At 57.9% G+C, this 26,743-nt stretch overlaps 11 protein-coding genes across 11 annotated transcripts; 4 read left to right on the forward strand and 7 right to left on the reverse strand.

Annotated features, from left to right (window-relative positions):
- Positions 1-54: 54 nt before the first annotated feature.
- On the reverse strand, positions 55-1,557 carry PHYSODRAFT_547617 (hypothetical protein). The gene is made up of 2 exons (XM_009533669.1): positions 321-1,557; positions 55-233 (listed from the first exon to the last, which is right to left on the reverse strand). The coding sequence occupies exons 1-2, from the start codon at positions 1,526-1,528 to the stop codon at positions 173-175; spliced, it is 1,269 nt and encodes a 422-aa protein (XP_009531964.1). The 5' UTR covers positions 1,529-1,557; the 3' UTR covers positions 55-172.
- Positions 1,558-2,415: 858 nt separating this feature from the next.
- PHYSODRAFT_250519 (hypothetical protein) lies at positions 2,416-4,293 on the reverse strand (the record flags this gene model as incomplete). The annotated part of the gene is made up of 3 exons (XM_009533670.1): positions 2,416-2,442; positions 2,665-3,861; positions 3,958-4,293. 3 exons carry the CDS (start codon positions 4,291-4,293, stop codon positions 2,416-2,418), a joined length of 1,560 nt encoding a protein of 519 aa, XP_009531965.1.
- Positions 4,294-4,925: 632 nt separating this feature from the next.
- Positions 4,926-5,763, reverse strand: PHYSODRAFT_286810 (hypothetical protein). Its single transcript, XM_009533671.1, has 2 exons — positions 5,484-5,763; positions 4,926-5,354 (listed from the first exon to the last, which is right to left on the reverse strand). Exons 1-2 carry the CDS (start codon positions 5,755-5,757, stop codon positions 4,990-4,992), a joined length of 639 nt encoding a protein of 212 aa, XP_009531966.1. The 5' UTR covers positions 5,758-5,763; the 3' UTR covers positions 4,926-4,989.
- Positions 5,764-6,051: 288 nt separating this feature from the next.
- Positions 6,052-7,271, reverse strand: PHYSODRAFT_461835 (hypothetical protein; the record flags this gene model as incomplete). Its single annotated transcript, XM_009533672.1, has 2 exons — positions 6,052-6,823; positions 6,907-7,271. Coding segments are annotated over 2 exons (1,137 nt in total), but the record flags the coding sequence as incomplete, so codon positions are not given.
- Positions 7,272-8,572: 1,301 nt separating this feature from the next.
- Positions 8,573-11,121, forward strand: PHYSODRAFT_355083 (hypothetical protein). The gene has a single exon (XM_009533673.1). The coding sequence runs from the start codon at positions 8,606-8,608 to the stop codon at positions 10,277-10,279; it is 1,674 nt and encodes a 557-aa protein (XP_009531968.1). The 5' UTR covers positions 8,573-8,605; the 3' UTR covers positions 10,280-11,121.
- Positions 11,122-12,142: 1,021 nt separating this feature from the next.
- PHYSODRAFT_516508 (hypothetical protein) lies at positions 12,143-14,048 on the forward strand (the record flags this gene model as incomplete). The annotated part of the gene is made up of 5 exons (XM_009533674.1): positions 12,143-12,312; positions 12,382-12,423; positions 12,516-13,080; positions 13,286-13,356; positions 13,424-14,048. 5 exons carry the CDS (start codon positions 12,143-12,145, stop codon positions 14,046-14,048), a joined length of 1,473 nt encoding a protein of 490 aa, XP_009531969.1.
- A 112-nt stretch (positions 14,049-14,160) lies between these two features.
- On the reverse strand, positions 14,161-14,685 carry PHYSODRAFT_515616 (hypothetical protein; the record flags this gene model as incomplete). The annotated part of the gene is made up of 1 exon (XM_009533675.1): positions 14,161-14,685. The coding sequence occupies one exon, from the start codon at positions 14,683-14,685 to the stop codon at positions 14,161-14,163; it is 525 nt and encodes a 174-aa protein (XP_009531970.1).
- Positions 14,686-15,108: 423 nt separating this feature from the next.
- Positions 15,109-16,230, reverse strand: PHYSODRAFT_517582 (hypothetical protein; the record flags this gene model as incomplete). The annotated part of the gene is made up of 2 exons (XM_009533676.1): positions 15,109-15,845; positions 15,945-16,230. The coding sequence occupies 2 exons, from the start codon at positions 16,228-16,230 to the stop codon at positions 15,109-15,111; spliced, it is 1,023 nt and encodes a 340-aa protein (XP_009531971.1).
- Positions 16,231-16,969: 739 nt separating this feature from the next.
- PHYSODRAFT_352093 (hypothetical protein) lies at positions 16,970-18,080 on the forward strand (the record flags this gene model as incomplete). Its single annotated transcript, XM_009533677.1, has 4 exons — positions 16,970-17,191; positions 17,276-17,398; positions 17,488-17,667; positions 17,736-18,080. Exons 1-4 carry the CDS (start codon positions 17,009-17,011, stop codon positions 18,078-18,080), a joined length of 831 nt encoding a protein of 276 aa, XP_009531972.1. The 5' UTR covers positions 16,970-17,008.
- A 2,035-nt stretch (positions 18,081-20,115) lies between these two features.
- PHYSODRAFT_516859 (hypothetical protein) lies at positions 20,116-21,237 on the forward strand (the record flags this gene model as incomplete). Its single annotated transcript, XM_009533678.1, has 4 exons — positions 20,116-20,304; positions 20,408-20,530; positions 20,615-20,794; positions 20,875-21,237. Coding segments are annotated over 4 exons (855 nt in total), but the record flags the coding sequence as incomplete, so codon positions are not given.
- Positions 21,238-23,046: 1,809 nt separating this feature from the next.
- PHYSODRAFT_516694 (hypothetical protein) lies at positions 23,047-26,004 on the reverse strand (the record flags this gene model as incomplete). The annotated part of the gene is made up of 1 exon (XM_009533679.1): positions 23,047-26,004. The coding sequence occupies one exon, from the start codon at positions 26,002-26,004 to the stop codon at positions 23,047-23,049; it is 2,958 nt and encodes a 985-aa protein (XP_009531974.1).
- Positions 26,005-26,743: the final 739 nt, after the last annotated feature.

Below are 26,743 nucleotides of genomic sequence, written 5' to 3' on the forward strand. Positions count from 1 at the left end.
TATAACATTCATATCATACACAGCACAATAACCACGCGCGGAGAGCGTCTACATAGTAAGTCATTAGAGATGCATTGATGCGCGTGTTCAAAAGTGACCGCTTATCTTTTTCGGCGCCCAAACGCTTCAGCGCCGTCCTTGTTGTCTATCACCGTCATGGCTGGGTCTGTATTTACAGGTCCGCAGGCATGACACAGTTGCCGTACAGGGCCTCGTACGTCTCGCGCTCGCGACTGCATTCACACAATACACCCACAAATCGTTAGTCTAAACAGTTCCAAGCTGACAGCTTCATCATCATCACACAGAAATTCACGTACATGAGGGAGTCGCTGCCGTCCGAGCGGATGAGCACCTCGGGCGCGCGCAGCTTGCCGTTGTACTGGAAGCCCATCGAGTGCGAGTGCGCGCCCGTGTCGTGGATCACGAAGAGGTCGCCCACCTGCGCCTTGGGCAGCGGGCGGTCTTTGGCGAACCAGTCGTTGTTCTCGCAGAGTGTGCCGACGACGTGCGAGGGGGAGACTTCGCCGCCCTCGCGCTTGGGGATGGAGATCTCGTGGTACGCGCCGTACATGCCGGGGCGCATGAGGTGCGCCATGCAGGCGTCCACGCCGTAGTAGCGGCCGTACGTCTCCTTAATGGCCTCGCAGCGCGTGACCAGCCAGCCGAAGGGGCCCGTCATGAAGCGGCCGTTCTCCATGCAGAGGCGCGGCAGCGTCTCGAGTCCGTGCTCCTTCATGGCCTCGTCGAAGACCTCGCGCAGCATCGTGGCGATGGCCTCGACGTTGACCGTCTCCTGGTCCTTGCGGTACGGGATGCCCAGTCCGCCGCCGATGTTCATGAACTCGAACTCGATGCCGAGCTCCTTCTTGAGCTGCACGATGGTGTTGAACAGCACCGTGACCGTCTCGCGCCAGTACTCCTGGTTCATGACGCACGAGCCCGTCATCATGTGGATGCCGAAGCGCGTGGCGCCCGCCTGCTGCGCCTTGCGGTAGGCCTCGACGATCTGGAACGGGGGCACGCCGAACTTGGCGTCCGGGCCGCCCAGCACGTTGGACGCGGTCTCCGAGTCGGTGCGGCCGAGGCCCGGGTTGAGGCGGAAGCTCATGAGCTCGGGGCACTTGCCGCGCGCGGCCACGAGGCTGTCCACGAGCGACACGTCGTCCAGGTTCATGATGACGCCCTGGTCAAAGGCCGTGGCCAGGTCCTTCTGCGCCGTGAAGTTGGACGTGAAGATGACCTGGTCGCCGGGCACGCCCAGCTCCTTGACGATGTGCAGCTCGGCCGACGAGCTGCAATCCATGCCGCAGCCCTCCTGCTTGAGCACCTTGAGGATGGCCGGGTTGGGCAGCGCCTTGACGGCGTAGAACTGCTGGAAGTCGGGGAAGTGCGCGCGGAAGGCGGCCAGCAGGCGGCGCGCGTTCTCGCGGATCAGCTGCTCGTCGTAGATCTGCAGCGGCGTGCCGTAGGTCTCGGCAAGCGCGTCCAGGCGCTCGAGCGCGGGCGTGGGGAGCGGCAGCGGCATGGTATGTACAGACAAGTGAGCTCGAGGCGGCCAGTTGAGGTGTGTCACCTCAGCCAGCCACCATTGTGTTAAGACCGATGTTCAAGATGGGTACGCGGGCTCAGCCAATCGCAGCGCCGGAACGAGCTCTTCCAATCGGAGCGGTGGAAGAGCAGTCCGACGGCGCCAGCGGGATTATTATCGCCTCTCAGCCGCCGAGGAGCTTCACCAGCGATGGCCTGAAACCAGTTTTTTTAAACTGCGCCGAGCATTGTAACTTGTACTCGAGGAAGCCGATGGTCGAGTTCCTTGATGCACAACGCGATTGAGTCGGCTGAAAACCATTTTTTTGTTTTGGAAGCGATGTCTTGGGTCTACCCGCAATCCACACACTTTACAAGAAGCTTCACCCGCCGCCCCGATACCTAGGGCCAACACAGCATCCTGCTCCGTTATCGATTCTCTTGGAGCGGGGGGGGGGTCAGACTCCCTAGCTGAGTTTGTGCTTGTTGCGAAGTAGACGACGAACCGCACCCATTGCTTCACGCACCTTCGAGTCGAAGGTCCGTTGCACTATGCACCAGACCACAAGCCTGAAGTTTTGGCTTCGATACCAACGAATAGTATTGGGCTTTAAGGCCTTGTGCACGAGCTTCCTACCCAACTCCAACGTGAGTGTTACATGTAGTGCGGCGTAAAAGAAGCCAATTGCCTAATGAATGTTTCGTTCGTTTTGTGAAGATTTGCCCTTCACAGCAAGTTGACACTTTTCATTTTCTTTGGTGCTTCAAGACGTTTGGCGGGAACTAACTGCACTTCACATGACGGATTGATCGATCCATCATAGCTTTTAACTACACCACAGTTCATGGTTTACGGTTTACCGTCGTTCTACTGCCGCGGTACCATTAGCTCATTGAGCCGCTCTTCATCTTCTGGAAAACCGAGGAGGCTAGGGAGTGTTTGCGCTCGCCCAAGCTGCCACCGTTATTGTAGCTGCTCGCGGCTGAACCATAGCTTGACGACGATAGGTAATAATCAGACGGTGACGACGAGGCGGAGCGTAGCGCGGGGTGCCCCGGTGGTGGCGGGGTGGCCAGAGAAGCGCCCTTTGAAGGCGACAACGTCGGCATGGGCGCGCTTGACGACGACGTCACCGATTCGCAGCTCTTGCGGCGCTTTTGCACGCACCCGATGCACACGCGCACGCTGGTAGAACCCACGTCCGGTAGAGCGACATCCATTTTGGGACAGCACTCGGAACAGCAAATTTCTCCACACAAACGACAGTGGTGACGGCGACGCGATAACCCGAACTTCGCATCGCATATACGGCACCCCAGACGCTCGCGATTGTGCACCCAGTGCGGCGCATTCACGAGCAGTGACTGCGATAGACGTCGACTGGTGAGAACCTCTTCCAGACGTGCGATCTTGGCGCACAGCGCTCGTAGCTTCGCTCGTCGAGATGCCATGGGCAGCTGCGCTTTCTCCAGAATCGACGCCACGAACTGCACCTCGACGTAGCCGTCGCGCCCGCGTGGTTGACGAACCATGAATCCTGTTGGCTGAAGGTCCGTGGGCTTGGAGCCGACCTCGTCCAGCCACGACTGACAGTGCGGGCTGTAGCAAGACTGCAGCGTGCGCACGTACATCGGCGACGAGTCCGCGTTCTCGTCCCAGTCGTTCACCAAAATGCACTCGTAATCCAGCAGACAGTAGGTAGTCCGCGAAGCAAACATGCGGCTCGACTTCTCGCCAACAACCCACTTGATGCTGAGATTGCCCTGGTGGCCCGAAGCTGCCATTGCTGCGCGGTAGTCCTCCATGTACGTGGGGGACAAGTACGGCCCCGTATTCGTTGCCCGTGCCGTCGGAGTCGCGTTGCCTGTTAGTCGATCGACTTCAAGTGAGTCGCCGCGGGTGCCTCGCGCGCGTCCGGTCGAGGACTCCCGACTGATCCCTGTGAAGGGCTGTACATCCTCTTCGCTCTCCAGGTCCGAGTCCGAGTACGACGACTCGCTGTCGCAGTCAAGTGTCGACGCCTGGGACGCCATTCGCTGCGGAATCGCCTCACCATTGTTATTGATGTTGGTATTGTTGTTGCTGCGGCGCAGACGCTTCTTCTTGCGGCGGTAGACGAACGCTGACGAGGTGGTGCGCACCCCCACGAGGTGCTGCATGGGGAGTTCCATGTCCTCTCTGTCCGAGCGCACGAGCAGATCCACGACCTCTTCGATGGAGGACGGCAGCAGCGCTACGCACTTGACGAGATACTGCTGGAGCACCTTGGAGGCGAACACGTTGCCCAGCCCGGCCGCTGACGACGCGGCGTCCCACTCGGAGCTGTCGTTCTCCCATGCGCTGGCGCCGCCGCCTCCGTTCCCGTTGGCCGCCGCTGGGTCCGCGCTGGAGCTGGAGGGGTCGTCGCCGCCCTCGCTGCCGCTGACGAGCGAGTTCATCGTGTTCCAGAGGAACGTGTTGGTGCCGATGGGGCACACGCGCTCCATGACGCGCACCTTGATGGCGCCGCCCGTACCCGGGTTGTCCGTGGTGGACACGGCTGCGGCCGCCGCGCTGGCGCTCACGGGGCTCCAGTTGACCGAGTCCACGGCGCCGAAGCCGAAGAGGCTCAGCGACGTGCGCGCCTGCGACTCGAGGTCCTCCTCCACGGCGCGGGAGAGCGTGGCGCTCGTGAGCGGCGCCGGCTGCAGCGACAGCGCGCTCGACATGCTCTGCGTGCTGCTCGTGGGCTTCAGCAGCCGCACGGTGCTGCGGTTCGCCATGGCTCAAGCTGCTGCTGCTGGCTGCGTGTGATCGCCCTCGGCCCGTTGACCCCACGCCGCCGTGCAGGTCTGGAAGAGAGATAATGAGAGCCCTGGGGTCCGTCCGTCAAACGCAGGGCGACGGCACGAGGGGAGAGGAACGACGGTTTGTGCTGGCACGCACGACACCGTATTTTCGTTGGCTTAATCAAAATACTACGCAGTAGCATACCCTGCTCAAAGCAATACAGGGTGTGGGGGTAGGATGGTGTATTACTTAATGAATATATCCTATCGTGTAGAATATTGATCCGACCCAAATGCGACCGTAGCGACACCTTGGGTCCGTGACACGGAGGCTCATATACAGGTATGCGGTCTCTTAGAGTTAGCGTCACTGTCAGAGCAGCGCGATAACAGGTCCGTAATGTGCGTGGACTCCGCGCGTGGAGTTCACCGGTCGTCGCTGTTGCGGTGCCGAGCGCCATGTGGTTGTCGAGCGGGCGAAGGGCAACTGGCATCAGGCGGCTCAAGTCGGGGACCGGCTTTGCCCCTTGCTTGAGGACGACGCGAGTCAGCGATGACAGGCCAAGGCAGGAGCGGGGGTACACATGCATTCATGTACATGTGCATCGGTGCGGGTGACGAACGTTTTGCATCAAAGAGCAACTGCATTTGGCAACCACTAATACGCATACTCACTCAGGGCTATTTGATTCAAAGTGCTTCCATGAACATGAGGTCCGAGTCGCCTCCGTCGCCGGAGTTTGTGTTGTTCCCGCCGCTGTTGTTCTGCCCAGAGCCGCCCGAGTTGTTGCCCCCGTCCTGTCCCATGAAGCCGTCCATATCTAGCAAGTCCATGCTAGAGAAATTTGTGGGCGAGAGGTCGTTCGAGAAGCTCATGAAGCCGGACGACGTCCCGGTAGACCCAAGATTTGACGGCATCTGCAGCAAGCCGCTGCTGTCCATTCCACCGTACAGCGACTCGTCCAGGCTTAACGAAGACGTATCACCTCGAGAGGTTGGCGGTCCTGACTGCTGCGGCTTTTGCTGCTGCTGCTGGCCCTGGGGTTGCTGCTGAGACTGCTGGGACGGCTGACCTTGAGGCTGCTGCTGCTGCTGCTGCTGCGGAGGGCGCGACTGCTGCTGCTGCTGGTGCTGCTGCTGAGGGGCACCTTGCTGGGGCTGCTGTGAAGCGGTTTGCTGCTGAGGCTGTGCGGCCTGGGGCTGGCTAGTCGGAGCTTGCGGACCACGCTGGGCCTGCTGCTGCGCTAATTGTCGCTGCTGCGGGTTCTGCTGGCCAGCGGGCGCCTGCTGTCCATTCTGCTGGTTCGGTTGGTTCCCCTGCTGAGCAGAGAGATGCCCTTGCTGCGTCTGTCCCGGGTGCGCTCCCTTCTGCTGCTGCTGCTGCTGCATCATTTGTTGTTGCTGCATTATTTGCTGCTGACGAGCTTGGGCCTGCATCCGCTGTTGCTGCTGCTGCATTTGCTGAGCGCGCTGCTGCATGAGATACTGCTGCTGCTTCTGCTGTAACGACAGGTTTTGTCCGGGCGCGTTTACGTTGGCCGGGTTCTGCTGCTGCTGGGCCTGTTGCTGCTGGTTGGGGCCAGGCTGCTGTTGCTGCAAGTGCATTGCCGAAGAATTGGGCGGGACGGCACCAGCGGAAGGGCCAGCGTTTCCAGCGGGGTTTGCTGCTGTGGAGGGGTTCACACCGGCCGGGTTGGGGCCGTTCCCGCTGCCAACATTGGGGGTGAAGCTGCGTTTGTCCGTCTCCGTACGCAGCTTCTTTAAATACGGGTTCACAATCTTTACGATGTACTTGTACACCTTGTCCAGCTCCTCGATTTTGCGCGGAGCATGGGTCGTCTTGTCCTCGTTGAGAATACTCGCGCACAGTTGCACGTAGCTGAGAAGATACCGCAACTTTTTCTTCTGCTCGGTCTCGTCGTGGCCCTTCATGTGATCCACGTACTTCTTGAACGCGCTGTGCACCTTCTCCACGTCGTCGTGATACTTGGCCTTCAGCGCTGCGTGTTGCCGCCAGTACTCGGCCGTCATATCACCAAGAACGGTTCCATCAGGTTTCGCTGACCGCGGTGTGGTATTCGCTCCGTTGGGAGCCGCCGGGTTCGCAGGCATGCCTCCAGCACCCATAGCCACAGGCTTAGCTTGCGGCTGCGGCTGCTGCTGCTGAGGCTGCTGAGCACCGGGGTGGCCGGCAGGTCCGCCAAACTGCGGGTGTCCCGGGTATCCTCCAACCTGCGCGCCATTAGCTCCGGGGGCGGCTGCGCGCTGGTTCAGGTTGAGCGTGTTGTAGTAGGAGAAGTCCAGCCTCGAGAGCATGCCCTGGTTGGGCAGCGTCTGCGCCGCCATGACCGCATTCATGTCCGTCTGCTGAGCGCGCAGCGACTTGAGGCGGGTGAAGATCTTGTTGATGTATTCTTCCTGCGTGCGCGACTCCTTGTACAGCGTCAGCTCGTACCACGACACGTTCATCCAGAGCTTGATGCCCGGCACGGGGTCTGCCGACACGCGCACCATCTCATTGTAGCTAGACGACACACAATACCAAACAGGGTCAGATTTACCCATGGAAATTAGAGCCAACAAGGCAAACGCCGCCAAAAGACGTACATTTTGGCGATGAGATTCGCGCGGTGCTCGCGCGTGAGCTGGATCCGCCAGTCCGCGCCGCCGACGCTAGCAGCCTGAGCAGCGCCCGGCACCTGCATCCCCGGGGCGGCCGCGGCCGCCGCGGCCGGGTTCATGGCGTTCGGGTTCATCTTCATGGCCATGGATCCCATGTTCATCTGGTTCATCTGGTTCATGTTCATCATCATCTGCTGCTGCTGCGGGACGCCGTACGCGTTCATGGCCATGCCGTTCATGCCCATGGCCATGGCCTGCGGGTTGGCGCCGTTCGCGCCGGCCATCGCCATCGACATGGGCATCGACATGCCGCCCTGCATGCCCATCGCGTTCACGGCGTGCGGGTCCATCGCTGGCTGGCTGGCTGGCTGGCTGCTGGGATGCGGGTCACTCGCTCAGTCACTCAGTCACTTTCCGCGCGCTCGGGCTCCGTTCAAATGGCGCGTCGTCGGCCGTTGCATCGCTCCCGCCGTTATGCGGCGGATTGGCTGAAAACCACCTCGTCTCATTGGCTGAAATACGGAATTAGAGGATTGGCAGAAATACCCGAGCATTGGTTTTGTATGGGGAAAAGTATGGATAAGTTTTTAAACTAAAATTTGAGCGTTTCTTTGGCGATTGGCCAAAACCTAGCACGATCCCACTCTCGGGGATGTGGTACAGTGTACCACTATGAGGACGGAGGTCGTGTGCGTCCAAGCAGCACAATACCCATATCATATAGGTTTTAGATGGAGCGACACCCCTCCTTTCGACAGCGAGGTCACCAGCAAAAGCTGAACTTGTTTCTGTCCAGAAACTGTCGTCCGGCCGTCAGCCGTACCGCATTAGGAGCATTAGGAGCGGACTGCATTGCATCGGACGGAGCCCCGAGTTACGCAGGCCAAGGAAGGCGGGTGCCGTGGCCGGAGTCTTATTAGGGAAAGCCCTGCATAGAGTCGGTCAGTCAGTCACTCGGTCTGCCATGGCGCCGGTGCTCGTGCGCGCGCTGCTGCTGGCGCTGGCCGCTGCCACGACGTCGACGTCGACGGTCTCCGCGAGCTCGAACCCGGCCGAGTCCCTCCTCTCGGCCGTCGTGAACGTCCGCAAGTCGCAAGCCATCTTCTACGCGTCCAGCGGCGCCGAGGAAGGCTGGGGCGCGTCACTGGAGGCCCAGAAGCTCAAGGACGGCGAGAAGCACGCCTTCTACCCGCTCGTGTACAACGCCTCGGCGCTGGACGACACGTACGGCTGCACGCCCAAGGAGCAGCTGCTCAATGCCAGCGCCAGTAACGCCTCGACCGCGAGCTTGTCGGGCTCCGCCAGTGCGGCGCTGCTTGGGCTGCCGGACGAGCCCTTCGTGCTGCTGGTGGACCGCGGCGGCTGCACGTTCGCAGAGAAGGCGTTCTACGCGCAGGAGCTGGGCGCCGCCGTGCTCATCGTGACCGACACGCTCCAGCAGCTCTACAACCGCTCGAGCGCCGCAGATGCCACGGAGGAGGAGAAGAAGATGGAGTTAAGCTGCTCGCGCGGCTCCGGCAAGGCGGCGTGGGACGCGGACATCACCGACGTCACGTCTTCGTCGTGGGAAGACGCCGTGAATGTTCGTTCCTGCACAGGCAGCAACCGGTGCTCGTCGCACATGTGCGTGCCGTCGGGAGGCCCAAACAAGCAGGTGTGCTGCGCGTGGGATATCCCTGACCTCATGGGCTTCGGAACGACGGATGTTGTGACAGACAAGAGCCTCGTGAGCGATATCGTCGTGGTGCGGATCTCCATCAACGACGGGGACTCGCTGAAGGAGATGCTGACGACTGGAAGCGAGGACGAAGACGGTCAGCTCATGATATCCGTGTACGACCGTGACCCGCCCACGATGGACCCAGCTCAGGTGATCCTCTGGCTTGTTGCCTGCGCGACCGTGCTGGTCGGGTCTTACAAGGGTGCGACGTACGAGCGCACAAAGGCACAGCTCAAGGCAGCATTGATGGCTGCTGATGCCACCTCTTCAGACGCCATCGCCCAAGCTCGAGTGGCGTACGAGGAACACGACGAACAGGCCCCGGATCAGGAGCAGCTCGACCTCAATTCGTGGCATGCGCTGGCATTCTTGGTAGTCGGTTCAGGGTTCCTGGTGCTGCTCTTCTTCGTCAACGTGGTTATCGTGGTGGTCGTTCTCTTCGGCATCGGCTCCGTGACCGCCACTTTTCAGGTTATTTGGGAGCCTCTCATGCGGCACCTTCCTGTGAAGTTTTTCCACAAACTGCCCTGGCGTGATGTGATGTGGCAATGGGAAGATATCGTGGTGCCCGCCGCGTGGAGTATAGGGGACGTGGTGGCGCTGGCGCTGTCCATAGCAATCGCGCTCTTTTGGTTCTTCACGCGCTTCCAGTCGTACTCGTGGGTCTTCCAGGACATTTTCGGTGTTTGCTTCTGTCTCGTGTTCCTGCGAACTGCGCGCCTTCCGAACTTGAAGGTGGCCACGGTGTTGCTGGTGCTCGTCTTCATGTACGATATCTTCATGGTCTTCATTTCTCCCTACATTTTCAAGGAGAGCGTCATGATCAAGGTAGCTACTGGTGGCGCACAAAGCACTGCCACGGGTGGTGTATCCAGCGGCTTCTGTCTGCGCTACCCGACGGACACAAAGCACGACTGTCGCTCCGAGTCAATGCCCATCCTACTTCGAGTCCCCAAGATGCTGGACTGGCGCGCGGGTACCTCGCTCCTGGGACTTGGCGACATCGTATTACCCGGATTGTTGCTGGTGTTCTGCGCGCGCTACGACTACGCCACTCGGGGTCAGCTTTTCGGACGCCTGACCCCTCCACATGGCAAGTTGTTCGGTCGTCGTCCGATAGGCGACGTGATGAATCATGCTTCAGCGGTGGCCACTGGAGCCAACCGAGATCTGGACATGCTGGGAGCTGAGCACCACCCGTGTCGCCGCGGGTTGTTCTGCCTACTCATGTGGGGTTACACCATTGGCCTGCTGCTCGCGAATGTCGGTGTTATCGTCAGTGGCAGCGGCCAACCAGCTCTGATGTACCTGGTGCCTTGCACGCTCGGCCTGTTAGCGATCGTGGCATGGCGGCGTGGCATTTTGAATAAGCTCTGGGAGGGCCCACCAGAGCTCATCCCAGGGTATGTTCGTCGCGAGAGCACCACAAGCGGTGGTGGAGGACTTGACCTTGAGGATGTGACGCGACTTCGAGGATTGAGCATCGAGCCGAGTAAGGCTGCGACGAGCGAGATGATCCTTCTGCAACAACATCAGGGCGGCGCGGGCACTCCGGTATCCGGTGGGTCGTATGCTATGAGCGAAGAAACTCCTATGGGTCGCGATAGCCAGCCTGGTCAAGCCTTGCGGCAAGTATAACTTTCATCCCCGCTGTAGCCACTTTATCCCCCATGTAGGTCATCGAACAGATTGAAATATAGGTATGTGCGTTTTGCTGTTTATGCTGTTCAACATCGACTTCGAAACACAGAGCGATCAAATGCCTTTCACCCACTCGTCATCTTCGCCCCATTCGTCAGCCGCGTCTACTGCAGTAAGCTCGTCGTCCATCTCGGCTGCAAACAACGCCGAGGCCTCAGCAGCAGTAGGCAAAGCTGATGTAGTAGCCGCCATTGCAGGAGCCGCGCCAGTAGTAGCTGCAGGCGGAGGCGGAACAACCGCGCTCTTCTTGAATGTCGGCACCATGCCAAATTGCTGCAGACACAGAAAAAAATCAAAAAAGTCAGACCCAAACCACCGCATCCCCCCACAATTGCTATCAATACGTACGCTGAACAAGTCGTCTACACTCTCGCTCTCCTTCTCTGCTGACGCAGACGCACTGCGGTTGCTTGTTGGCGGCATGTGCGCCTCATCGGTCACGACTTCGAAGGAGTCACTTGAGCTGTTGGACTCGACACTCGATGGTAGCAGGTCGCCTTTACCAGCAATAGCAATTTCCTGGAGCTGTGCGTGTTGGGGTGGAGGTGGCAGCGCCTGGCTAAGCTGGAAAGGGCTTGGACTGCTCTTGCTTTGACGCGGCGTTGTCGGGCGCAGAGGGCTGGGCACAGCTGCAACAAACGGGTTCAGTTGCGGAACCTGCGCTTGCGTGGAGTTGCCCTCCCAGTCGTCCCAGTTGTCTCGGTTGTTCGCAAAGGTGTCCTCCTCGTAGTCGTCACAGTACTCGTCGTCGTCATCTTGGCTGTGGCTGAACGGTTGCTCGTCGGGCACCTGCGTGTACGCCACCTTGGGTCCCTTGGATCCAGCGCCTCCAGCTACACTTCCACTCGTAGTCGCCCCCGTCGAGCGTCGTTTCCGTCCCCAGAGCAGCAGGAAAATGCAGCAAATACCCGCCAGCGCCATCAACACCACTGGGTTCGTGCCCTGATCCAGATAGCCCGGAGCGCGGGTGTCCGCAGCGTCGTTCGTCACAGCTTCGGAGATCACGGCCGGTTCCTGCGTGCGTAGCGATGGCTTCGTCGTGACCTCCACTATCGCTACGGGCTGTGTCGTCTCTGGCTCAGCTGGGGGCTCTGTCGCTGGAGGCTCCGTGGTCACGGGTGCCGCCGTCTCCGCTGGCATTGTAGGCGCCTGCGTGTCTGGCTCGGCATTCGCACTCGCGTTATCCAAGTCAATTGTCGGCTCTTCCACGCTGGGCTCGACCTGTTCGTCTCCATCTGCAGGCAGCTGCGGGGCGCTGGTCTCAGCGGGGGGACTCGTAGTCACCACCACCACCAGCGCCTCGGCGTCCGGGTCCTGCGTGTCTGCAGCCGGCACCACGGCGTCGCCTCCGCCTGCAACTTCCTCAGCGGCTCCGACTGGTTCGTCACCCACGTTTCGCCCGGCTTCGCCTTCTCCGCTGCCCAGCGGCAGTTCGTCCGCCGCCTGCACGAGCGTCCACGCCATCTGCAGCGTCGCGGCGGCTGCAGCGGCCGAGACCAGCGCGTGTCTACCGGAGACCATCGGTCCAAGTCACTCTTCACCTTGGGCTGAAGGCGTTTCTCTCAATCAGGGCGCTTAGTGAAAAAATCCTACCTTACGTCATGATGAATGGCTTTCGGTGGGTCATGAAAATCAGATTTTGTTTCAAGAAATCGTCAAACTTCATTTTTGAATTTGAAGGTGAAGTTGATGGACCCGTCGGATGCGGAGCTGGACGAGGAGCTGCGGCGCGGGCTCCTGCCGCGTGACGACGAGGAGGATGAGGACGCTGCGCCTACCCGAAGGAAGGGCGCTCCCTCTATGGGCGCAGTGGAGAGGCTGGTGCTGTCGCCATGGGAGAAGTGGGCGGTGCACGGCCGCTTCCCCTTCAAGCTGACGCTGCACGTGGCGCTGGTGCTGCTCACCTTCGCGCAGATGCAGCTCTACGACGCGCAGAACGCCGCCTACATGCGCGCTTCACACCGCAACTGGTGCGCGCTGTCGTTCGCAGTCTCTCGCGCGCATCGACTGACATGTTGGTGGTGAATGCTTTGGCGCAGGGCCTTCTTCTTTCTGCCGCCTGCCGCCGACATCGGTGTCGTGTACGTTCGTAGCTGAGCTGCAGCCGTGCACTGTTGTTATGGATCTATGTGCTTATTTGCTGTGTTCGTGATGCTGGGTATTCTGTGGGGAGCAGGCCGCGGTTCCAGCGCGAGTTTTACACGATCAACCGCACCATGGAGGCCGTGCACTACCTGCGAGACTCGTACTTTTCGATTGGGAACGAGTCGGTCGCTAACTACGAGTATCTGCGCACGGCATCAGGCGAGATCCAACCGCTCAAGCTGACTGTGGAGCGCGTGCTGCCTCACGGTGACTTGGAGACGCGCGAATACCTCGTCACTCACGACGACGAGACGGTGGGGCCTTTCGACCCAAAGATGACGCTGTGGCAGAAGAAGCATTTGTTTCGATCGCTATTGGCGGTGAAGTTTTCCTTCCCGCTGCGTGACCATCAGTTTGGTAACTTCTATGAGGAGTGCTTCGAGTGGAAGGTGAACGTGGGGTTCCAGGTGATTGAAAGCGCCCATATCCATGTTCAACTGGAGGACTGCGAAGTGTCTCGATGCGCGAGTACACACCCGCGACCATTCTGGGCAACGGCGAGACAAAGCTTCGTATGGATGCATGCTGTCGTCGCCGTGGTCTCCATTGTCTACATGATGCTCAGCCTCAAGGCGATCCGGCGATCCTTTCACGTGTACGCTACCCAAGCGACAATCGCATATCCTTCGCCCTTTTACCTATCTAATCTGTGTGTTTGTTGTGCGTTGTACTTACAGTATGGCGCGAGCAAGAGGTTTGCTGCGAGATCACGCTAAGGAAAAAGGCAAGTTAGACAAAGGGCTACATGACGTTGCAGCGCATGAGGCTGGTGACGATAGTCACCCACCGAGTTTCGAGCGCCCACGCGAAGCGTTCGGTTCATGGACAAAAATCCCCTTCTCGCTCAAGCTCAAACTTCTCAATGGCTTGTACGTTTGTTTCAACCATTTTGTCTTTTAGGGCTGGTCTGATGTGCTTCCTGTATCCGTGCTGCAGGCAGCTTTTGGTATTTATCTCGCTCGTGCTGTTGCTTGCGAGCACGATGTGGAGCTTGCTTTTCCTGGAAGCTCACATGCCGATTCGCTTCTGGCATCGATTACTTCACGCGACGGCGTTGCTGCTGCTCTGGAGTTGCCTCGTAGGATATCTGGAGCACAACCAGCACATTTACTCGATTGTTCTGACGCTCAAGTGGGGGACGCCGCGAGTACTGCAGTTCTTGTTGGGTGTGTCGCCGATTTTGTTTGGATACGCTCTCTTCGGGACGATCTACTTCGGCAACAAGATTGAAGAGTTTGGCACCCTGAGCGCCTCCATGATCACGCTTTTCTCGCTCATGAATGGAGATATCATCATGGACACGTTTGACGCCCTGGATCTCCATCACTTCAACGTGTCCGGGAAGGTGTACCTGTACTCGTTTATCTCGCTGTTCATGTACGTGGTGCTCAACATCTTCATCGCGATCGTCGAAGAAGCCTTCTTCGCTACGCAATCCACGCGCCGCCGACTTCGTGACTTGCTCTCCGACCCGCGGGTATCACGTGTGAACGTGGCGAAGGAGTCGGATATATCGGCCGAGATGATGCGGGTTCTGCTCCAACTCATGGACTCGGATTGAGCTTCTTAGATAAGCTTGAAACTCAATATATTGTTATTTGCTGCAGAGTTTGTAGAGCTACCGTGCGGATTCAACCATGAGGTGAGTCCTAGCTGAATCCTCGCGGACAAGTTTATTCTCCAAGCACCTCGGTAGCAAGTTTCGTGACGTCATCGTCCACCTGCACGACGTGCTTGTGCAGGGACTGGCACTGCTCCTGCAGCGTGGTGATGTGGCCGCGTTGGACGTTCAGGCACTTGTTGAGTCGCTCGATCTCCTCGCTCGCCGTGTTGAGCTTCTTCTGGTAGTCGATGCGAAGCTTGTGCAGCTCCTCGCTTGTGCGGTCCGTAATCTCCTCGATCTTGGTCAATAGCAGCGCCTTATCCGCCTGGTGGATGGACATGAGCTTCTGGATCGTGTCCTCATGCGACTGCACCTTGCACTCAAGCGAGTAGAGCTGGTCCTTGACGCTGATGCGGCTGCCGGACACGGACGTGTTGGAGTTGCTAGGCGACATGATCCGCGACGACGGTCGGCGCATATCCCGCGACGGCGACTGGGCCTGCATCTCATCTTCAATATCGGCGAACATGCGCTCGCTTTCCATCGAGATCTTCATGTTCTTCATGCTGCTCGTGCCTGACAAACGCGACTCCATGGTAGTAGCTGGAACGCTGGACTGGAAGCGAGGCTGGAGGAGGTCGTTAGGCTGACAGTCGAACCGAGCGCTTGAAAGCAAATAGAAGATTGAATTGGTGCAGCGGCTCTACCGCTCAACGAGCAACTCAACTGCAACGCGCGCCAGTGGATGCCAAGCCGACTCAACGCCAATTGAACAGCAAGCCTCCATCTTTAGCTCGAGCTAAGAAAAAGCTCGCGGCACATCCAACACCGCCCTCCGCTATTGTCGGATAAGACAGGTGAGCTCCTTGCGCAGATTTAGCCGCTTGAACCAACCAGACACGAGTAGTTAGGCTCCACTTCAAGAAGCAAGGGAAAATAAATACACCAGGACGAGATGCAAACATGGCCAACTTCCTGGTGTCCTCACCTAAATAGCGTGCGCTCCATTGCCCAATACTTAAAACTCGATCGATTTCTTGCGCGGGAACGGAGCCCTCTCGCCGGTTTCCATGTCTGAGTCACCGCCCTCGACGGATAGCTCGCTGGAGAAGGAATCCCCCATGCCACTCGACAGTGAATAGCTGCTAAGAGAAGGGTAGGCTTGGTCGTCCGAGTCCGCGCTATCCTCTTGCTGGCGGGAGGCTGCCAGCAAGGCCGTGTTGGGCGTCATGGTGGTGTCCACACCCTGTGAATACTCGGACGATCCGACGGATCGAGACGCGTCGCTGATGGGCGAGAACACGCGCTCCTGGTGCTGCGTCACGATCTCAGTATCCGTGAGCGTGCTGCTCATGGGGTTGCCCGCGTACGTGTGGTAGCTCCCACCAGAGAAGCCCGATATCTGGGACGGGTTCGTGTCATGCGAGCGCGTCGTGCTCCTCGCCGCGCTCTCGCGGTTGCTCGTAGCTGTCCCCGCCTGACTCTCGCGCATCGCGACGGGCAGCATGTTATCCACGCCGCCCTTGGGCTGCGAGCGACTGAGCTCCAGCGACTGCACCACCTCCCGGCGGTTGTCGCCCAGCTGCGGCCGGTGCTTGAACCAATTGTAGAAGAAGACCAGCAGCCCCACCACGAACGCAATGGCGAGGCCAATGAGAGCCCATTCCCACGCCTTCAGTCCACCGCCGCCGCTGCCACCGTCGCTTGCTAGCTCACCAGCAAAGTCCATTGAGCCCGCCGACATTGAGCCAGCTCCTAAATACGTCGAACTTGAAGCTGAACAGCACACAGAAGCCGCGTGAGTACGATGTCCTAGCAGTCCAACAAGTCACTAGTAGCATGCCAGCACAGAACCTTGAGAACAGTTCGTCGCGTCCGCTACGGCGTTGCAGTCGAAAGTGGCGCTGCTGTTGATGCAGACGCCGTATACGTTCTTGTCGTTCTCCAGTCGCCGGCAGCTGCACGCGGTCTGGCACTCGGCCGAGAGACTGGAGGAGCCACTTGCAGCGCACGGCACGAGCGCAGAGCCTTGCTCGATGTAAAGCGCGCTGGATGGCAGCGAACACACTGCGAGCTCGGAGGCGGCGCCGCCAGCAGCGAGCGCCAGCGCCGTGAGGGTCCTTCTTGCACCGCGCCGCATTCGCGTCGTCACTCCTTTCCCTTGCACTGCAAGAAGCTCGCAACAGCCGATGCAACTGTTGGGGCATACCGGTTCAAGCCTGATATTTCACCGCCTGCGGTTACATTCCGGTATTGTGGGTGAACGGCTCACCACGATGAAAGTTGTCGCCGTGTTCTCGGAGTGACCACGCGTCAAGAACGACGCGCATAAATGTTCGTGTGCGCATGGAAAGTTACATGCATTAGGACTGTATGGTGAATAAATATCACGGATCTGCCTATGCATTTGACGATACTATAGCCAATTGGTTTCGTTTCCAGTACTGAAACACTGACATTGACACCAGGGTCCCAACTCAACATGTAATGTAAACCAGCCATGACTCAAGCACAAATGGGACCTCAACACATTGGTGAACGCGGACCAAGGGTCCACACACACTTGTCAATATATGCAAATTTAGAAACGAGAGCCCAAGCTTCGTATTTCTACACGCAATTCCGAATTTTGGAGAGCAGTCCCCGACATTTCAGTCAAGTACGGCGACTGGGGAAAATACTAGATCTCAACGGACCGGTCAACTAACGTTACAAATAGCGCGGGAGCGCGAGCTATGGGTACAGATACCGGTACTGCACCGGTCTTGCTCGATGGTTTCACCGTGTCAGGCCCAATCTGACGAAGGCAGATTGTGTGGTGGTGATCTTCCCAATCCGATCGGTTTACTCAGCATCCCACCAGAACGCAATTCGAGCCGTGCTTCGCAGTCGCTTCTTCTCGCCGCAACCGATCCACCATGGCCGCCGCACTCTGGGCTAGTTACAAGGAATGGGCCGACGCCCAGGAGACGCTCTTCCTCGACTGGGCGGACCCGTCGGGCCAGTACAAGCTCTCGCCCATGCAGGATCTGCCCGGCGCCGACTTCGCCACGGCCTTCGCCATCTGCGTCGCCTACGTGGCCTTCGTCGTGATCGGCACGGTGCGTTGTTTAGTCGCCCTGATTGAGTAAAATCTGGGTGGTGCAGCACTGGACTAACGATATCCTCTCTTCTGCCTCCTCCAGCTTATCATGAAGGCGGGCGTCCCGGCCATCAAGACCAGCTCGGTGCAGTTCCTGTACAACCCGCTGCAGGTCGTGCTGTGCTCCTACATGTGCATGGAGGCCGGCATTCTCGCTTACCGCAACGTACGTCCGCTTACCTGTCCGTTCAAAAAACCCCAGCAGCAACAGCACGGAACTCACCTTTCATCCTTTGCTGTGGTGGTAATATTCAGGGCTACTCGGCCACCCCGTGCAACGCGTTCAACGCTGAGAAGCCCGTCATGGGCAACGTAATGTACATGTTCTACCTGTCCAAGATCCTGGACTTCTTTGACACGATCTTCATCATCCTCGGCAAGAAGTGGAAGCAGCTCTCGTTCCTGCACGTCTACCACCACCTGACCATCTTCGCGGTAAGACCTCCTTCGTCTCTGTGCCGGCACCCAGCCGACCTATGTCTAATGCGCTCCTTGCCCCGCAGATCTACTTCATGAACTTCCGCGTGGCCTACGACGGTGACATCTACGCCACGATCATCCTGAACGGCTTCATCCACACCATCATGTACATGTACTACTTCGTGAGCGCCCACACGCGTGACATCTGGTGGAAGAAGTACCTCACGGCCATGCAGTTGATCCAGTTCGTCACCATGAACGTGCAGGGCTACCTCATGGTGTCGCGCTCGTGCGAGAACTTCCCGCACAAGGTGCCGGTCATCTACCTCGTCTACATCCAGTCGCTCTTCTGGTTGTTCATGAACTTCTTCGTCAAGTCGTACTGCGCCAAGCCGCGCAAGTCGTCCAACAAGAAGAAGACGCAATAGAGAGGGAAGGCCACCGATCCTCTGCTCGTTGGTGGTGACAGCCACCAGGTTTTGCGTCCGCGTGCCTTCGGTCAGCGGAGGCTGCTACAGTTAGTCAGGCTGCTGTTTTGTCGCGTGCGAGCGTTTTGGGACCAATACAACACCCGTGGGAGTGGGAAGCTGCTCCTGCGGCTTTTATCCAAACCTTTAGAACGTGTCGTTTCATGTGTCGTTTCATGTGTGGTGGTCCTTGCATCCTTAGGATTCCTTACTGACCTGAAAGTTGTAACTCCGTTACAGCAACGGAGTTATGTGAATGCCTGGCAGCGTGCTTTCACACTGCGCCCTTGGCGAGCGGCCTTGCGTTCGCGGCCTCGGCTTTGCATCGAGCTCTGATTAATGCCGTTAGTTTTCTTGTGCGATAGATTGTGGCAGAAGTTTTCGACTGCAGAGCGCGCCTCGGACGTGGAAATGGCGCATTGTCAGCACCCGAGCACGGGCGCCTGCTGTGGCTAGCCCCACCGTCGGTACAGTGATGAAAGTGTGACGAGGTCGCTGCGCTTGAGTCAGCGAGCGCGCTGTGGCGGGTGCACAGCGCGAAGCGGTCTCAATTCCCTCTCGAAGCTGATATAGGCGCTTGCTGTAGTCGCCCCCCGTGGCGTTTATGTCTGCCTCGCTGGGGACCCAAGTACGTGGCGAGCGCCGCCTCGCAGTCTCCAGGCTCGGGCTCCAGGCTCGGAGCACTCGAAGCAGCGTGCTTGGATACAACATGGATACACCGAGTGTCCGTAACGGATCCCGTAACGGCCGCTGGATGGTCCATGTGCATTCCAAGCGGACACCTCACAGCCAATCAGACGCTGCCACCACCCTAGTGGAACAGAGCACCGCGCAAGGCAACCTGTCCTGACGAGGAGGCCACCGCCGGCTTCGCTTGCACGCCTCGGCGGCGGGGCCTTTCCAGAGCAATCGAGCACGAGCGCGCACCAAATTTGAACTTTGCAGAGAATCGCGCCGGCGGCGGCGGCACGGCAGGCAGTTCGTTCGTTTGCACTGCACGACCTCGACAAGAGGAGTGCAGGCTTGCTTTGCCAGACCCACGGCCGAGCTGATCGCGGCGGCGGATGCAGCAATTCATTGCAATTATGTAAGCACCCGCATGCCAGGCTGCAGGGCTTTCGCTTCGGCCTCGGCCTTCCTTTTAGCCGGACAAACGCAGCCGCTGGAGCGCACGCTTCGCTGCTCGCGCGGCGAGGACCCCGACCGCGAGTACAGAGATCGCCAGTTAGTTTGTATCCATCCTGCCGGCTGTTCCGGTTTAAACTTGCATAGCGCGGCCCGAACACCCCGACACTTGATGCGCGGCGCACACGAGCGATCCCTCTGCGCTGAGTGTCACTCAGTGAGTGAATCCGAGCGGCGCGGCGCCGGCGCTGAACCCTGTGGATTCATTCCTCCAGTGCGACACGCTGCTGCTGCCGCGCCGCAGCTCGTCCGCTCGCAGGGTTGCAGTGATACCCAAGCTTACACCATCAATACGCCTCCTGAAGGTTGCGCTCCGCCACAGCGGTCTCCGCTACATGTACAAGACTTCTGCTGCTGCTGCTTGGACTGCAGCCTACGTGCTCGGTAACGTCCGTACGGTACAGTATGACGCCGTGGTCCCATTCCCCGCGACCACCCCAGTGCACTGATCACGCCGAGCCCGAGCACCACGCTGCTCTCGCCGCCGTGTCAGACTTGATGTTGAGCAAAAGCGGCCTCGGTCTCCCCCCGGCTATGATCTCCAAATGGATCGGCTACGTCCAAAACCCTTTGACTATAAATACCCTACCGTATCCGATTGGATGCGGTGCTACTGCGAAGTATACGAAATCTCAAGTAAAAGGGCGGACGAAATCAGGCGCTACCTGCGAGAACTGATCCTCTTGACACGCCGGACGCGCGCCATTCGTGCGCCGGACCCCACCCGTGGCGCTCACTTTCCCTTTTGGTGCCCGGCAGCTCGCACTCCGCCTCCCCGCAAGACCCTAGCAGCAGCAGCAGCAGCAGAAGCAGCACGATGGCCAGCGCACTCCTCGAGAGCTACAAGCAGTGGGCCGACGGCATGGACGTCATGCTCATGGACTGGGTGGACCCCACCCTGCGCTACCGCCAGTCGCCCATGCAGGACTACTTCCTGGCCGACTTCGCCACGGTCTTCGCGCTCTGCGTCGGCTACCTCACCTTCGTGGTGGTGGGCACGGTACGATCCTACTCCTCCTACTCTATTTCCGTATAGCGAGCGCCCTAATGCACGAATACTGACGACGGCCCTCCGCTTTTGCTGCATTCCACGCCTCCCACAGCTCGTCATGAAGTCGGGCATGCCTGCGCTCAACACGGCCCCGCTTCAGTTCATCTACAACCCCATCCAAGTCGTGCTGTGCTCGTACATGACCGTCGAGGCCATCCTGCAGGCCCGCCGCAACGTACGTGACCCTTTTCGAGGGATCTTCCCCTTGCCCCGTCCCGCCAGCTGACCTGGGGCCGTCTGTTTTCATTCACCCTTGCAGGACTACTCGGCCACCCCGTGCAATGCCTTCAACCACGAGAACCCCGTCATGGGCAACCTCATGTACATCTTCTACCTGTCCAAGGTGCTCGACTTCTGCGACACCTTCTTCATCGTCATGGGCAAGAAGTGGAAGCAGCTCTCGGTGCTCCACGTGTACCACCACGTCACCGTGTTCTTCGTAAGTCTTTCTTTGCTCTGCTCTCCGAGGCCTTCCAAACCACCCGTACTGACAAGGATGCATGTTTTTGTTGTTGTTAGTGCTACTGGGCCAACTTCCGCACGTCCTACGACGGCGACCTCTACGTGACCATCGTGCTCAACGGCGGCGTGCACGCCATCATGTACATGTACTACTTCGTGAGCTCGCACACGCGCCAGATTTGGTGGAAGCCGTACCTGACCACGGTCCAGATGATCCAGTTCCTGCTCATGAACGCGCAGGGCTACCTCATGGTCTCGCGCTCGTGCCCCGGCATGCCGTACAAGATCTCGGTCATGTACCTCATCTACGTGCAGTCGCTCTTCTGGCTCTTCATGAACTTCTTCGTCGTCAACTACTGCCTGAGCTCGCGCAAGACCCCCAAGGCCGTCGAGGCCGACAAGGAGAAGAAGACGCTGTAAATGAGTTGCTGAGTCGATCCCGTCGGTGGAAGGAGCAAGCAAGCGAGCGGCTGGGCGCGCAGAGCGGGCGTGGCACCAGGTGTCATGGCAGCGGAGACGCTGCCCGCCACTGGCTGGCCCAAGTGTATCTTCTTATTGCCAACGTAGGGTCTCCCTTCCACCATAATGGCAACACTAATACTACTACGACAGTTCCTGAACATGCGGGCTCCCTCTCCTCGCGGGCCGTACGGATAGAGCGCTCCATTCCGGCCGTGGTGGCCATTGGCCTCGGGCAACCAGATCCTGCTTGAGCTATGTGACGTAGTGCAGCCATGGGAAGAAAAAGGACAACGAACGGAGCGCGACAAAGGCGTCATCATGCCCGCAGATTGCGATCGTCGAGCAGGACAACAATGGTGGGCAGCCTCCAAGTGTTGCAGTCTCAAAGTTGCGGAGCCTGCTGGAAGACCACCGCTACTCTTTGGGGACGAAGTGGTGGGTCGAGGGTCACACGGCGCAGGCATCGCTGCCATTGTGGAGAAGGAAATTTTCGAGGGCGAGCTTGGAGCAGCTCTGCACCGAGAGTAAACGAGCCGTACAGTCCGGCTGTATCATCATGGCTTCGGTGAGACTCAAGGATATCTGCAAGAACACCTCGACGTTGCAGCTGAACTGGAAGCACTTAGCTCCTGCGGCGAACAACAGGGCGAGCTTACTGGCAATGCGGTGTGCTGCTCAACACTTTTCGGCGAGACGGATCATACAGTACAGGAGCCGGCATTTCAGATCGTGGCGCTGATAACGAACTCCACGCACATGGCATTCATCTGTAACGATGGTGCGCGCGAGGACGATGCTCACGATACCAAGAATCGTCATCGGCTTGGGCGGAGCGCGTTGGAAGCGCGTGTGGAAGCGTGAACTTTGGATCGACGACGCGCAAGAAGGACGGGTTCTGGAGCCATTTGGTCGGAGTACTTGTGTTGGGCTACCATCGCGAGCCCGTACTTTGGAGCAATGATCCGTGCTCGACGCTGATCGTGTGTGCTTACTAACCACTGGCTAGCCAATTTCAGCTTTGAAGCTCGACATACCGTGGAGAATCGATGGTGACTATCGAGATGAACACAGCGTCGATCCCAGGAAGTGGTTTGTACTGAAGGCGATACTCAGTGCTTTGCGGTGTCTCTTGTCCATCGGTATCGGAGATCGCGCTCGATCGGTAAAGGAAATCTTGTTGTGAGCTTCGCTTTTGCTACTTTTCAGCGGTCGGTCGATTACCTACCGTATGTACACGGCTCTCCATCCTTCTGACCGGAAACTTTAAGCTCAATCAAGCACATTCAGCCACTCGCTGTCGTCCACTGATTCCAAGGTCACTGCGGCACCGACCACACGCCACCACAGCGACTACGACCGATTCACCCGCCACACTTGAATAAACGGTAGGTCGCTCAATACTAAGTAGTGCTGAACATGAAGGAACTCGACCATCGGCTCCTCAAATATAAGTAATACATGTAGTGCACGCTACTTTTTAAAACGTTAACCTGGTTGCAGGCCACCGCCACCGCCGGTGAAGCTCCTCGGCGGCTGAGAGGCAATCCATCTGATTGCACCAGGAAGTTGCTGCTTTTGCTGTTGGCTCGGCGGGTGTGAAGGGCAAATTTTCACAAAAGTATCTATTCTACTCGTGCACGAGGCCTTCAGTCCAATATTATTCGTTGGTATCGAACCGGTTGACAGGCGAAGAGGGGAAGAGGTCAATGCGTTAAACCTGAAACAGGCGAAACAAGTGATATCTAAAACATTAAGTATAACTTATGGCTACCCCATCGACGTCTCCTCTTTCAGGGCATGCGCCCCTGCCCATGAGAGCCCCTCCTCAGCGAATCTGTTCATCTCCACGGGTGTGATCCGAGACGTCTTCGGTGTCGGGTTCACGCTCGTAACACCTCCGTTCCGACTTGGTTCTAGGAACCATTTCACGGTTTGCAAGTGGGCGTGGGCTCCCGCTGCACAGTGAACGGCAACGAAATGGTGCATCCGTATACCGCTGGGTTGGTTGCCGCCGGAAGTGACAACTGTTTGGAGCTTCTTAGTGAAGAACGAGCCGAACTGTTGACGATTGCCAAAGGCCTCTAGCTGTCGAGCGATCTGTGGACTCGCACAATGGTACAGTACCGAGTCGAGACCTCTAGTGCTCCACTTGGCTACGAAAGCTCGTCCGCTGGCGTCTCGCACGGAAGGTTCTTGCCATAACACCTTCGTCGACCGTTGCTTTAGCACACTGCGCAGTCTCGAGGTGTGATTCAATACAACGTGCACGAGTAGAAACCCCAGGGAAATGATGACAGCCACGAGCGAGCCGCCACTTATCGCGTAGAGATGAGGGTCCGAGTGCAGCTCCGCGTCCCGAAAGACAAGGTCAGCTCCCGCCTTGCACGAAAAGTGGATCACCAGCACCGCAGCCGCATTCAGCGACCAGAAGCGCACGAAATCATTCTGCGCAGCATGATCGAGGCGCATTGCCAGTGATCGCGTCTGCAGCGTGACCCGAATGACCCAATAGCTGCTGCTCAGAGTGGTGAGGACAAGCGAGAGGCTGCGCATTGGAATGGATGGCACGCAGTAGATGACGATCGTCCCTTCTTCTGTAGAGAGCTGGGCTGTACAACTGAGCGAGAAAATGTTGCTGAGAGTGCCTATCGCGCCGAGATACAGCAAAACCATCGTACCCGGGTGTCCAAGAGCTCCGTCAGCTGGGTCACACTGGAGCAACTCGAAGATTCCGATACGTAGCAGTGGCGCTTCACGTTTGATAAAGTCTGTGCTTCCAATACGGGTAAGAGACAGCGCCTCCCCTGCAGGTCGATACACGCTGTTCCGTATGAAGATCCACACACTCTTGAGGATGAAGATGTACTCGATCGCATAGTGCGAAGCACCGATCAAGTTGAGAATCAGCAGGAACGTGCGGATCTGCCGACTCGTATTGTCTTGGATTCGAATTCGTCGAGTCAACATTGTGGTATCAATCATAAACCACTCGATCTGGCGCAAGTTATCTTGCTCGACCACCTGGTCTTCTATGCTGGCGTCGGCAGTGATGAAGGACGAGCAGGAAGGAAGCTCAATCAAACTTCCGTTGAGCGTGCGGAATAGTACCTCCTCCGAAGTCATGAACAGTCTGCACAAAGTGTGTAAGTCCGTCTCCTGGGAATCTCGGAATTGGCAGCTACCGAATCCGTCACCTATGTAAGCTTGGTACTTTTGTACATTCCGGCCGCTCTGCTGCATGACCGAATCGACGATCGTTTGGCAATCTGGAGTATAGAGGTAGCCATACGGGGTAGTTGGTGTTTCGGAGTCTGTAACATTGACGCGAGATTTTGCCCACTTTGTGCCGTCCATTGACAGCAATGCAGAGTCCGTAAGTACCTCTGGAATGTCCAAAGCTGTATAATCCGTCGCAGATTCGCGTCGTCGCCCCAGTGTGTAGGTGGTAGTGTTGTCTAGCTCGGAATAATCGCGCTCGTCCTTCTGGAACAGAAACATCAAGTTCACAGCGAGAGTCGGGATGATCGAGGCCATGTCGCCCCCACACTGCTTGATCTTCGCTCCATCAACGTCAGCCACAGTGATCGATTTACTCATTGTCGTGTGCTGGATCGCACAGTTCCAGAACGGAGCCAAGTGCATCGTAGACACCAAGTGCATCCCGACCGTGTTGATCAGAAAGTCTGGCGTAAAGAATGACGCTGTGGCATGCGTAACCTCGGCAAAAATTGCGGCTTCTCCATTCACGTTGACCCCAACGGAGAGTTGTTGCGAGTCCAGATAATACGCTAGAAGAGCGTCGACGCCTAGTACGTCAACGAGTGCGACGTGATCACCATCAAATGACCTGGGTAGCAGCCTTACGACATCAGCTACTGATATCCCTTCGCTATACAGCTCCACAATTGCGTCTGCAACGCTGTCCGTGTACTCGGGTAGCTCCAAAGCGATAAACCCTTCCTGCGCATTTTTCATGATTTTGCGGACGACGTGCACGTCGTCAAAGTGGCGTAAATACAGTTCGGACATGTTGACGACGGCGATAAGGCCAAGCGTGACATTGCCGACCTCTTTCAAGTGCTCGTCGATTGGCGCTTTGTCGCGGTGGTTGAAGAAGCGATCGCGCGGAAACTTGTCGTGGAAATCTCGACAGAATTCGTGTTGAATCGAAGGGAACCAGTTTCCAAAGAGCAACTGTGGCTGGGTCTCCCAGGACGATAAAGAGGCTGTCACGGGTCCACACAAAGGCGCGTACACGTCTACCATAATGTTAACGGGTACTGTCAGTATCTCCGCGGGAAGGCTGTCGATTAAATCGGATCGACGCAAGTTCGATCGAACTAGGAAGTCGCTTAGTGAGAGTGTGGCTGCGTCTGTGCGGGTGAGCTTCTTCTTGGTCTTGAGATCGATCAGCGGGAGGTTCTTGCGGTCAAACGTGTCAAAGTAATGCACACCACTGGTGACAACACCCACGCTCTTGAGCTTGCGCGCGACGACCTCATCGCGGACTTCGTCGAGCGACTTGGTGACGTAGCTGCCAACGTAGTATTCCTTGAGCGGGGTCATGCTTATCCCGACGAGGGCAAACACGAAGATAGCGACGCATGTTCTGTATGAAACTTCGTAGTCATGGAATACTGTTTGCTGCGTTCTTGGTTTCTTTGCGCCGCCCTCGTCCTTTGGAAGTGGGCTCGTTCCTCGGCTGATGCCCGTCTTTCTTGTCATCACAGGTTGTGTTGTCTGTTGTTCGCTGTGCAGTATTGAATTCGGGTTACGGCGCGGACTTTGAGTGGGAAGCAAGGTCCTCTTGGGATAAGGATATTCAACACACCCGAATTGGAATGTTGGGCTCAATTAAAAAGCTTGCATTCATGACTCAACACCATAATTAGCTACCAGTCGCTGCTGTCACAGTGGATTGAATGATCCACCGTAACGCGAGCATTGCACCGGACTGCCACGGTTCTTTCATGGTTTATCCTCGTTTTACTGCTCTGATAACACTAGCTCATTGAGCAGCTCTTCATCTTCTGTCGCCGTTGTTGGTTGTTGTCCTGTGCTTCGGCAACAGCAACCAGCAGCTTCCTGGCGTCCGTGCAGCGAAAAACTTGCCAGCTGTTGCACTGCGATCCGGCATGTGCATGCGCGACCACAGGGCCGCGTGTCATCGCCACTCGCCGGTGACGCACACCGGGACGGTCTCCACACCCGCAGCAGCAACTTGTCGGCGGCAACAGGTCCCCATGGCAAGGCGGGATATGGCCCGATGGGGAACAAGTCCACCGCTCGAGGCAGCGCCCGGATGCGCAGCATTGGAAGGCCACCTCGAAGTGGCGGCCAAGCGGGCAGCAGATGCACATGCTGGCAACCCTGGCCGCGACCGCATTGTCGACCCGCAGGGGTAAGACGAATCTTAGTCCAAGATACGCTGTCAAACCAGGCGCCCGCTTGTCCGGCGTTGCAG

The sequence above is a fragment of the Phytophthora sojae genome (assembly GCF_000149755.1).
Source record: "Phytophthora sojae unplaced genomic scaffold PHYSOscaffold_7, whole genome shotgun sequence".
Taxonomy (NCBI): Eukaryota; Oomycota; class Peronosporomycetes; order Peronosporales; family Peronosporaceae; genus Phytophthora; species Phytophthora sojae.

Bases quoted from the DNA above. Each gene is read 5' to 3' on its own strand.
- PHYSODRAFT_355083 (XM_009533673.1), top strand. From the start codon at position 8,606: ATGGGCTTCGGAACGACGGATGTTGTGACAGACAAGAGCCTCGTGAGC.
- PHYSODRAFT_286810 (XM_009533671.1), bottom strand. From the start codon at position 5,757: ATGCAGCAGCAGCAACAGCGGATGCAGGCCCAAGCTCGTCAGCAGCAA. The intron at 5,355-5,483 runs CTCAGCAGCAAA...CGTCCCAGCAGT, and splicing joins CCAGCCCCAGGCCGCACAGC to CTCAGCAGCAACCCCAGGGC.
- PHYSODRAFT_547617 (XM_009533669.1), bottom strand. From the start codon at position 1,528: ATGCCGCTGCCGCTCCCCACGCCCGCGCTCGAGCGCCTGGACGCGCTT. The intron at 234-320 runs GTACGTGAATTT...GTGTGAATGCAG, and splicing joins GACGGCAGCGACTCCCTCAT to TCGCGAGCGCGAGACGTACG.